Source organism: Sinocyclocheilus anshuiensis, unplaced genomic scaffold (assembly GCF_001515605.1).
Source record: "Sinocyclocheilus anshuiensis isolate Anshui unplaced genomic scaffold, SAMN03320099.WGS_v1.1 scaffold420, whole genome shotgun sequence".
NCBI lineage: Eukaryota > Metazoa > Chordata > Actinopteri > Cypriniformes > Cyprinidae > Sinocyclocheilus > Sinocyclocheilus anshuiensis.
In genome coordinates, this window is record NW_015557082.1 from 682,048 (window position 1) to 694,771 (window position 12,724).

Below are 12,724 nucleotides of genomic sequence, written 5' to 3' on the forward strand. Positions count from 1 at the left end.
GTCTCGTATAAGCGTTTGAAACTCCCTTGGCGAAGGGAATGACTGACCAAATGTTACCTTGACAATGCTGCGCGTGCGTGCAGCATTCAGTACTCCATCAGTTGTTGCAGATAAATATGTATTATTATTATTATTATTTTATAAAAATATTGTCTAATTGTGTCTTATTTACTATTAAACGTTTTCAAACTAAACTTGCTTACACTACCGTCTTAAATCATATTTCTATCACTGACGAAAAATGTTGTCTTACATTAAAATAGACAAATTTAATTAGCCTATTCTATTTATGTTTGTATGTGAACTCGAAATCAACCCCAACTTTGCTTTAAAAAGCATCACAAGATCTCCTAACCGAAGATCACATGATCACTAACGGAAATCACATTGTATGTATATATATATATATATATATAAGTGATTTATTATTATTATTACTATTATTAGGGCTTCATGTTAATGTTAATTTAATGTTTATGCTAAAAAAAAGTGCATATAGCTGCTAATTGTATTTGTTGTTTGTTGATTTTCAAATATAAAACTTATTGAAATGTTTTCAGTGTGTGTATCAGTTCTTTTTGAACATTTTCATCTAATTTTAACAAAACCGTGATAATATTGATAATCGTGATAACGGCGCTCACTATAACCGTGATATGAAATTTTCATACCGTTACATCCCTAATGATCCCTTTAACTGGGGATGCCGATGGGATGCTCATGTAAGATGGATTTTGTGGGACGGATTGAGTTTTTTGACACTTGCGGCTAAATGTTCAAAAAAGATATGATGTAGTCGCCCAAAAAGATTGTTTAAATTCTAATTGAAGCCCCGTTGCTAAAAATCTCGGAATTAATAAAGATTTTGATTTGTTCATCTAGGTATTTTCTTCCAAGTTGAGGAAGTCCATAATTTTGGGAATGACGTGAACGGGTGGGCGTTAATGGTCTTCTGAGGTCAGTCTGTCAGGCAGTTGATGGACGTGGGTGTTCGTGAACTCATCACATCACTGTGTGCTTCCATCACATTGCTGGAAGAACCTAAGCAAATGTTCTGTGGTTTTGAGAAAATGAAGTGTGACATGAGTTCCGCACCATACTTAAGACTGAATTTCCATTTTTCTAAATGTTAAAAATGAGCGTAATTAAATTCGAAGCAAAACTCTGAAATCTTTTCCTGCATTGCACAAAAGTACAACTTTGTTGACAGCTGTATATACTTGAGGGGAGCTCCTAAAATGAGAATGTCTGATGAAACACCAAGAAATAATTCAGACGTTTGAGGGGAAAATTAGTCCTTGGTATTTGATCCTTGAAGCTGTTCTTCTGGAGATGCTCTTTAAATAGTATTGGGGAGTGTTCAGTGTGAAAAGATAATGCATTTTTGTTAGGGCTGTCAATTTTAAAATTTTTGATTAAATTAGTTACAGTAATTAAATGAATCGGATCAATATTTGCTGAAAAATATGAAGACATTTACACTTGATTACATTTAGATTAGTTTAATATACATTACAAAGTGGCTCTTAGAAACATTGATTTAATTGCTCTGATGGTTGGAAAACTCCATATTAATTTATTTATGATTCAGAGTAATTATGAGATTTTTTTTGTGGTTATTTTTGTAATTTGTTTATTTAATTAACTAAATCACATTTTTTTTTTATAGGCTAACTGCACCAGATTACTTAATTTAATCTTGATTAATTGAAAGCTCAAATTTTTATTTGTTTAATAAAGGCTACTTTCAATTTAGCAGCTAAATTTCAAAATGTGCTATGAGGAATCCATGTTTTGAGTGTATGCATGTTCTTTACTGATATTTACTTCAATAATTAAAAATGAAAACCAGTTAAAAATGAAAAGTAGCGTTTATTTAATTAAAAAAATATATTTACCAGCTAGGCTATATGGTATTATGTTTGTTAATATGTAGAGCCTGACCGATATATCGGTTTGCCGATATTATCGGCCGATACGAGCCTGTTGCCGATATATCGGTATCGTCGAATATGCCGCCGATATGCCGTCGATATTAAACTTTTTTTTTACAGAACATATAATGCAGATAAAATGCTTGAAATGGTGTAATTACTTAGTTTGTCCAGCAGAGCGCGCTCCATTGTTTGCTACTGGCGACCTGGATGAAACGCTTTAAAGCTTAAGTCAATGGAAAACCATTGAAACTTTGAACGGCCATATCTCCGTAACGGCGCGGCGAATCCGCACCAAATTCGGGGGATCTCTTCAGCTCAAGGAACCCTCTCGAACGCGAATCGAGTGTACGTCTCGAGGCCCTCTTTCGAATGAGACCACCTCCGCGTGGATAGCCCCCGGGGTTCGGGAGTTATGGGTGGTTAAATTCGCGGTCCGGCGCCGACCGATCTAGCGATCCCGGGGAGCTACCGACGGATATATCGGTATCAGCCTTTTTTTTTACTCTCTAATATCGGTATCGGTATCGGCCCCCAAAAACCCATATCGGTCGGGCTCTATTAATATGTATGCTAATATTAATATGCAAATATACATACATACTAGGGCTGCACGATAAATCGCATGCGATATTTAACGCCGGTAAATCTCCATCACCTGTGGGCTTTCACATTGAGCAGCATTAACTACACAGAGCCGTTGTTCACTGACGAGCTGCGCAAAAAATCGCGCGAATTTGAACGTGGTTATGCGCAACTCGTCAGTGAACAACGGCTCTGTGTAGTTAATGCTGCTCAATGTGAAAGCCCGCAGGTGATGGAGATTTACCGCTGATTACAGAACCGGCTTTCTGACAAGATGCGCATTAAATATCACATGCGATTTATCGTGCAGCCCTAATACATACTAACATTCAAAATATTGTTTCTTCTATTTTAATAGATTTTACTCCACTGTCATATGAGCACCAAATCAGCATATTTCTAAAGTATCAAGAAAAAAAATTTCTTATTATTAATGTTGAAAAAATTTGCTGTTTAATATTTTATCTATTTATTTATTATTTTTTTGTGGAAACCATACTTTTTTTTCAGGATTTATCAGTGAATGGAACAGCATTTATTTAAAAAATAAATATTTTGTTGCATAATAAAAGTATTTACTGTCACTTATGATCAATTAAATGTATCCTTGCTAAATGAAGGTATTAATAAAAATTTTGAATGGTAGTGTATATATTTGTTGTGGTATCAATCGGTGTAAATAAATTTGACTTGTATTGATATTGATTTCATAAACTTGGTCAGACTTTAGTGTAAGAAATGAATGCTAAAAAACATGAAAACCTAAAATCTAAATTTTTACCAGCCTGCATTTCCAAGAATGCTTTGCAACTAAGCACCTGTGAGGTTTCAACATGCACCAAAGTTAATTGCTGCAATGTGTTTGCTTGTCCATCTAGAATGGGAGAGCCTGTGGAACTGCATTTTTCTCACTTGAAGTTTGGGAACAACCCAAAACGGACAATTTATAGAACTAACTGAGATTTACAATGCATTTTTCCTCTTTTGTCTTGCAGGTTAGCTTTATATGTGTATGAGTACTTGCTGCATGTTGGCGCACAGAAATCGGCACAGACCTTCCTGTCAGAGGTAAGTGGTCTTGCACAATCTACTTTCCCCAACAAACAGTTGTTATTGTGTACTCAGGAAAAACGAATATTAATTCAAGCCAGGTTTGAGGCCAGAAATTAATACTTTTTGGTTGAGACTCAATTTGTTGTACGTTTTATTCATATTGATCAATTAATTCCAATTGCTTTGTTTCAGCAAATATGAAGTTACTTTTTGTAATATAGAGGGAATTTAGTTTCTCATTACAACACTCTTAAACTCTGATATCTGATATTGTTTCTCCAAAGCGTCCTGCATTTATCTGCTAAATAAAAGTGTCATTGCTATGATATTAGGCCTACATAATGTGTCACCAGTGTTTCTAAAAATCAGTTTGAGCGCCACTGAGGGGGCGCAATCACAGCATTAACATTTGTGCGGCTACTACTAGCATGGTAAAGTGGATTGTCATTACGGTTTTGTGAAGCGGTGGAGCTTCTGCTGTAGATGTGTCAGTGCTGTTCTCACTATATGAATGTTATATAGAGCTTGAGTACACTACATGTCTGGAGTGGAGGTGATGCCACCACTTGTTTAGATCCGCTCTTAAACATGACTGCGTGTTAAAAGTCTGATTTAACGTTGGCCTCGGTGGGAATAGGTGCAATTGGTTTGTAATATAGCCTACTCTCGATCTCCTGATCTGCTGTAATGCTCTCTTTTAAGGCCGATCAAAGACTTGTATTGGTTTGTCGTCTTTTTAAGATGTTCTACAAAGTTTGTTAGCCTATGGAACTTGATTTAGTGGCATTTTTAAAGAGTTTGCCAACCTACGGGCTTGAAATCATCACAAAATGCTTTTATTGTGCTTTGTTGAACGTCATTCATAGTTGTTATAGAGCCCTAAGAAATCCGTTTTATTTTTTCCCAAATTCCGTTTAAATTTTTTCCAAATTCCATTTCTTCCGTTTTAGTTCTTCTGGATTCCGTTTTTTTTCCATTTTAATTTGTCTAGGCCCTATTTTAATGGTTAAATTAAATTTTATTCATCAAAAAGCATGTCTAATTAAAATCATGAAAATTACAATATTAAACAGCAGTTTATTTAAAGTTTAACAAAAATAAAATGAAGGTCCTATAAATTTTTTTTCTCAAATTCAGTTTTATTTTTCTCTAATTCTATTTTCCATGAATTTTCTGTAGGCCTATTCCATTTTAATGGTTTCATTAAATACTAATAATCAAAGCATCTCTAATTAATTTTATATATATTTTTTTATATTTATTTCTGTTTTTCCAGAAATACTGTGTTGTCTATTTAAATTTTTCTGCTAAATAAATTCTGGTAAATAATTTTTCTGGTGGATATTTCTGGTAAAATAATGTTTTAATCATAATTTTATTAGTAGTAGTAGTACTATCATTACATTAAGTAGTCTTTCTGTCACAGTTTCTTCAAGTTAAACCAAACTTATTTTGGCGGGTTGCTGTAAAGACCTTTAAGTTTCTGATTGAATATGATATGACAATAGTTTTTCTCAAATGGAATGGTAAAATGCTCATGAAGCGACTCAGAGCAGTTCTGGAGATTGTATTTATGTGTTCATGTACTCATATATTGAGGTGGCAGAGGCAGAAAAACTTGCATGCGCACTTCAGTAAGTGTGTAGCAAACGAAACCATGCGTCTGCACCATTAATTCACACAGAGACATGCAGAACATGCAGGATTCATATAGTATTTTTGCAGCTTAGTATTCACAGACATTAGTCCATATCGCATTTTGATTTAAGTGTACTGGCCTACTTTGTTGTATCCATCCAAAATTAGGCAAATTCCGAGACATTTTGCCTTATACAGTAAATTCTGTTTTTATGACTGGATTCCACGGATAATGTTTCCGCTGAAATCATAGGGCCCTATTGTTAGAAGCAGGTGATGTCCATTCAGCTTTTCAGTTCATAATTTGAATGACTACGGGAGGAGTTTTTGACAAGATTTTGTTTGTAATTATAAAGATGTGTAAATGTTAATTGCTTGACATTATAAGACATTAACGAGATTGTGTAACTCTTCTTTAGTGCTTCAGGACCTTTACAGATTGTGAACTTTTTAGATGTTATCATCTATCTTATTGCATTTGCCACGGTCCTCCGGTACCTGCTGTGTTTGTTTATGTGGGTATCATTAAGCGCTCACAGTGGACTTCCAAAAGCGCCCTGTGTTTTTAAATGTTTTGCTCAGACAAAGTTTGACAAAGATAAAGCACTGTTGTCCAAAGTCTGGCCTTGTGCTTGTGAGAATCTCCAGGGATCTTGGTCAGACAGGTGAGATGTTGTTTCTGAGTTTTAGCCCGTATAAGGTGCCACAATACACAGATATTTAATAAAAAAAACTACTGCCTTAACATTTTAAGGCAGTACTTTTTTTTTATTAAATACCTGTGTACTGCAGTACAATATCATAATTTCACACAAATTTCAGTACTTAGAAACTCAGTATGTTGAGTGAGATTCATGAAATGAAAACAAACATAACACTCCAAGTAAAATAGTGATGAACTTTATTACAAAAATAAAAAACACTACTGAGCCATGAAAATGTACTGTACTGTACTTTTTAAATACATATATATTAATATATTAATTATAACTTGATCATTCATGTTAGTTCATAGTGCATGAACTAATAATAACATACAACTTAATTCAAAAATGTATTCGTAAATGATGAAATAACAATCTAACAATGAACAATACTCTTACAGCATTAATTATTAGTTAATGTTGCAAATGGACTCTTGTAAAGTGTCCATAAAGTGTTATTGATAAATTGGTCGACTTGTAATTTTTATGATGAAATTTAATCATAATTGATGGTCAAATATTTTTGGAAAGAAGCTGACAAAAACATCTTTGTTACATTTATTGAAAAAAAAGGGTAAAGTTTTATATTATTATTTATTGCAGGTTGTATCTTCATAGTTTAAATTGTAATTCCTGTGCATTGTTGAAATGAAAAGTAATATATTTGAGCATACATTTACAAATTTACAAATTTCAAATAAAAATACACACGTGTGTCATTATACTGAACTGTTGAACCCTACACTTAGACATTGTCAGTTTTTTTTCTTAAAAAATAATGCAATATACTGACGTTAAGTGCAAAGTAATTTATCATAATTTATCGATAATTACTAAATCTATTGACAGTCATAGTTTAATTGCATTTTAATTGCCTGGGGATGTTTATTTGTTGCATTAGGTATTGACAACAAAATTTGGCTATCAATCCAACCCAATAACATAGTTTTAGAAAGGTGAATATAGGCCATATATGCATGCAAAATTAGACTGTACACCGTAATTAAATAGTAAAGAGTCAACAAGTAAACAGATGGCTATGTTTACCAACGTTTCAGTGTTTTTGTAACGGCAGTAGGGCGTCAAACATGCGTGCCGTCGACAGTCGCCATTACCGCCGTTGCTATTCAATTAGGCGAACGCTCGTCAGATCTCGAGACCTTGGCGCAGACACACTTGTACACCACAGGGGAGGTCTTTCGGCCCAGGCAGGTACACAGCAGGAGGACGCACCTGTGCATTGAAGCTTAATGAGGGAGCAGTCACCTGCTTGTTCCCTTTGCCACCTCACAATTACTGCTGAAACTCCCTCTACTTACACCTTGGACCTCAGAGGGGCTACACAACTCTGCTCTGATCAGCACAAACACACACACGCTTTAAAACATTGTTAATCAGTCCCTTACATCAGGGAGACGCAGAATAATGCACATCAGCTTTTTGGGTGCATAGTTATGGACAGGGCATTTTATAAAATCGATATGTCTGCTTGGAAAGGTACCATCCGTTACAGTGGTAGGCTGAGTAGGTGTAATCTGTAAAGAGAGAGTGAACGTGACCTGATTTGGTGTGGAAAATTGTAAAGTAGCTTTTTAACTGTAGTTCATGCCTTGTGAACCTGGTCTATTTATACTTGACCTCTTTTTCTCTGTCTCTCTCTGTCTGTTTCTACCTTTTTAGATCCGATGGGAGAAGAATATCACATTAGGAGAGCCTCCTGGATTCCTGCACTCATGGTGGTGGTATGTATCGATCTTGTAACTCAAAACCCCTAACATCCTCTGATGGTATGGCCATGCTAGCTGTTAGCAGCAGTAGAGGAGCCTAAATGAACGCTGGTCCATTATACTTGGAAGTAGGTGTCTGTATGTTGCCATACAGCATTAGGCCTGTTTTATACACAGACGTTAGAGTAAAATGCTGTGCAAGGATTTGAAGATCTTAATGTATGACTGTTGGTTGATTTCAAGACAGGTTCTTGTATTGGTCTTTTTCTCTGTGAACCTTAGCCAGAATAGAGGGCATATTTCATTTGAATTAATTACGTAAATTAAAATTAGGCTGTGAGGGGTCGACGTACAGTCCATTCAGTAAGATCCAATATTCACAACCCTTTTGAAAAGACCAGGATTGTGCCTACAAGGCTTCTTAGCTTACTTAAATAGCAAGTTTCCCTTGGTTAACCAACAGAGAACCTTCAGTTCACCAGTTCAGTGAACCTTTTTCTTCAGTCGAAAAGAAATTAAGGTTTTTGAGGAAAACATTACAGGATTTTTGTCCATATGGTGGACTTCAACAGGGACCAACGGGTTGAAGGTCCAAATTGCAGCTTCAATGCAGCTTCAAAGGGCTCTACACGATCCCAGCTGAGGAATAAGTGTCTTGTCTAGTGAAACGACCAGTCATTTTCTAAAAAAAAAAAAAAAAAAATACAATTTAATATTTTTTAACCACAAATGCTCGTCTTGCACTAGCTCGACTTATTGCATTATGTAGTCAACTTGGAAAGGTCACGCGTGATGTAGGCGGAAGTACCGACCCAGGGTTTACAAAGCGAACATCTAAAGAAAGTCAAACTCCCCTTACAAAAAAACAACAATGTCGGGTGATTTTGAAGTTGGAGGAGAAAATGAGTTTTTTGCCCGACCCTACTTTTTTGAACCGGAGTACACGGATGAAGAACTAACCACGTGTGACCTTTCCAACGTGATTAAGCAATGCATGAAGACGTGCATGCGTATCACAGAGCTAGTGCAAGATGAGCATTTGTGATTAAAAAGTATATAACTTTTTCTTTTTTTTTTTTTTTTAAGAAAATAATTGATTCTTTTGCTAGATAAGACCCTTATTCCTCTGCTGGGATTGTGTAGAGCCCTTTGAAGCTGCATTGAAGGCAGTTTGGACCTTCAACCCGTTGGCCACCATTGAAGCCTACTATATGGAGAAAAATCCTGGAATGATTTCCTAAAAAAACATAATTTCTTTGCGACTGAATAAAGACTTCTATCTTAGATAACATGGGGTGAGTAAATTATCAGGAAATTTTCATTCAGGAAGTGAACAAGGCTACTCCTTTAACCAGCTTTTTTGCTAGTAAAAACATGGCTAAGCTAGTGGACTAGCTAGAATAGCAAGAAGCTGCCATAAACCAGTTTGCACTTGCTTGGAAATTCATGCTTGCTTATCTAAGCTAGTGTTTACAGCAGGGAACCCTCGTGTCCTGGAGTTTTTTGTCTTCTGGTAATTTTTCGGAAACATTCATTTTCAAAGTTTTGTCAGTCAAACTATCGAGCCCAAGGTACACAACAGTAGAACCAATCAAACAGACTGTACACCTATCCATTACGGCCTTATTTCACTGGATCCAAATGAAATATGGCATCTATCCTGACTTGGGCCCATTGGAGACTCTCATGTTTGTCTGGAATTCACGTTATGTCCTTAGCTTACTCAAAAATAAGATCAGTGTGTGTAGATCAGGTTCACACAGAGCAGTGTGTTCATTTATCACACTCAACTTATTCTCCATTTTGGATTACTGGCTCCCCTCTGTGAGATTATTAGGAGTCTAGTAGCTTTTGGAGGGTCCCTGTATGGTGTTGACACTATTGGAGGAGCGTCTGTCTGGAGCTGTAACATGTAGAGGAGGGGGGTCGTGTCGGGGTTTTAGGGACTCGGAGGGGCCACAGAGTACCGCCCTCTTCACCAACCCCCCTCCCCCAAACAAAAGGGCCAGATGGTAAGGGAAAGCCAACCCCTCCCCCCTGTGCGTACCCCCACCAACCTTTGTCTGGAGGCCTGTCCTTTGTTTGCGGAAGAACCCTCAAACGGATTAACTCCTTGCATTCCAGTCTTTGTGTTAAACAGCCAAATATCCTTCTCTACTGCCCCCCACCCCCCTTTTGCATTTTCTTCCCTTCTGTCTAAGGCAGTTTCCTGTTGTAAGGGGGTTTGAATGGTAGCACCAGGCTCTGGGGTGGGGCAGAAGGGGGTGGAGGCAAAGTTTGGTGAGAGGGGCAGTCATCCACATCTGTTGTAAGGCAAGCAAGGGGTTGGGGGTGGTGGTTTTGGTTGGGGTGCAGGTGTGGATCGCAAAAAAAGAAAAAAAAAAGAAAAAAGGATGACCGTTTGCGATTTATCTTGCACATACATTTGTTTAATCGATGTCTGGTAAGAAAGGAGAAAGTCGAGCGACAAAAATGTTGCATGGATTTACTTTCAGATGACCTAAAGCTGACATCCTTCTTTGTGATTGGTAGATGACGACAGAAAAGCCACACAGAAGTGTTCACCTCAAGTACATTAATTTAAATGCGACCAAGTAATGCAGGAAAAAAAAGAAAAAAAAAAGAAAGGCTGTTATGATTGTGTGTGCATTTAAAGTTGACCTGGATGTAAATGAAAACAGGTAGAACACAACATGTCTTTAAATAATCAATCATACTGCATAATTTTTTATTCTCTGACATAACACAGTCTGCAAATGAAAAGGCAGCTGATTTACATATTACACCGATAAACTCTTAGGTCAGGTTATGTTTTACAATATTGCTTTGATGCTGAGAGCAAAAGAAACATATATGGGTTAAAGGGGTCATATGATGCGATTTCAATTTTTCCTTTCTCTTTGGAGTGTTACAAGCTCTTGGTGCATAAAGAAGACCTGTAAAGTTGCAAAGACTAAAGTCTCAAATCCAAAGAGATATTCTTTATAAAAGTTAAGAGTCAGCCACGCCTACCTAAAACGGCTCGTTCTAACACGCCCCCACATACCTACGTCACTATCTGGGAAGATTTGCATAACGCCGCCCAAATGTTCACGCAAAGAAAGAAGGCGTAACTTTTATTCTCGCTGTAGTATTGTTGTTGCCGCCGTTTTTGGGCAGTGTAGAGTAGGGCTTGTTGTTTGTCTTTTCTGTGTAGTACTTCTGATGTATTGCAGCATGTTTTTAAAATCAAAATAATGGCCCAATGATGGATTAATTTTTCTAGTCTTAAAGTAAATAATTTCTCTAACACTGCCAAATGGTTATTTAGGCATGGTTTTAGGAAATTCTTATTCAGTCTTTTTATATTTTAATAGATAAACTCTAATTACTTCCTCCTACATATTTGTTTCTTGCTGAATATATAAAAATATATCACATTGAGGTATTGGGAGTTGTTTTTCTGGGTGTATATTGTCTTATATTATCTATTTTCAAAAGGAAAAAATGTTGGAGACATGGTATGGTGGGAAGTGTATGTGTACAGGCCTGTTGCAAGTGCGGGCAACCAGTGTTCGAATCCAGTTGTTTAGATCATTGCCCAATCCCAATACCCCTTTTTCCCCCTGATCGTTTGCTGTAATATTTTAATTTTAAAACTACCTCTAGTTTTTCTTGTATGCATTTTAAGTTTTATTACTTTTTTAAATAAACAATTCAGTTTTTATTTTGTTTCAGTATTGTTTTATTTTTTACATGACAAGATTTTAGATAATTTCACACTTAGTGTGAACCCATTTCCTCTGTGTTCATGCAAAGTACGCAGGCATTAAACGAGTTTTCCTGCTGCAATCAAGGTAACCGAACTCACTTAAAAAAAAAAAAAAAAAACGCGACTTGCTCGTGCTTACCATTCCTCCCCACCTTGATGTGTGTCTATTTGCGGCTTTTCAGTAACAAAGTGTAACTGGCGTCTTATTTCATTTCCCCTGCACCCTGATTGGATTTGAGATGGTCCTGCTGTCTCCCTCCAGCAGCTTTCTGACAAAGCTGAAATCTCTTTAACGGCAGCTGATAGATATGATAATGCCGCCTGGCTTTATTGTGCACTGACTGAAGGGCGAAGAACAGGCATGACGTTCCTCTGTCAAAGTGCCTTGCTTTTTCTTTTCCCTTCCTTTCACCTGTTTTATTTGTTTCCTGGTTTATGGCTTCTATAGGATGTGAGGTGTTAATGTATGGTACCTCCTACTGAGTGCTCATTTACGCACTTATATATGGTTCTTGTAATGCATCTTGTTTTTCTTTTTTTCCTTTTTATTTTTTTGTCTTTTGTGTCTCTGCTTACTTCTCTCATTTAGATGGAGTAGATCATCCGCACCATTGTTATAAATATATCACCTCCACATTATAAAGGAATAGTTGACCCAAAAATTCTTACAAATACCTGACATTATTTCCTCTGTGAAACTCAAAAGGTGAATTTTTGAAGAACATCTTGACATGAATGAGGACTAAGGCTATTTCTCCAAAATGACAAAAAGCAACATTGGTCCAAAGAATGCTGCAGGCTACCAGTTTTTGAAGCTTTACAATGGCTTTGTGTAAAGATCAGACTGAAATTTAGGCCTATGTGCCCTAGCTGTTTTTGATGTTCATGAGAGAAGTTTGATTTGTGAATAAATCATTTCGAGTCTGAGAATCTTCATCCATTTCTCAGAAATGGTCTGAATGATTCATTCATGAAATCACAGATATATCATATGAACTACCTTTATGGTACTTTTGTGTCCTTTTGAAAGGTCTTCATTTATTGTAATTTCATAGAGAAGGGCGACCAGTGTGGTGTTTAAAATTGTTCTTTTTGTGTTCCATGGAAAATACTAGTGCTGGGTGGTATACTGGTTCATACCGAATACCGGTGTTTATTTTCTTATGATATTAATTTTTAAAATACCGCAATACGTATGTCGCTTAAACAACGTTCGGAACGCGACACTGTTTGAAAGGGGACCCTTTTCACTGTTGCACTGTGTTGGGGGAACAGCTGTATGTGTTACTAAGCGTGAAAGTTCCGAAACTGAAGCTGTAGAACTAATAGAAC

The 12,724-nt window shown here is 36.5% G+C and overlaps 1 protein-coding gene across 2 annotated transcripts in view; it reads left to right on the plus strand.

The window, feature by feature from the left end:
* LOC107676978 (single-stranded DNA-binding protein 3-like) overlaps window positions 1–12,724 on the plus strand; it is a 65,624-nt gene that overhangs the window by 6,633 nt on the left and 46,267 nt on the right. For both annotated transcript variants that reach the window (XM_016471748.1, XM_016471749.1), the window contains exons 2-3: window positions 3,515–3,587; window positions 7,595–7,656. In XM_016471748.1, coding sequence (XP_016327234.1) covers window positions 3,515–3,587; window positions 7,595–7,656 — 135 coding nt within the window. The remainder of the gene's footprint in view (window positions 1–3,514; window positions 3,588–7,594; window positions 7,657–12,724) is intronic.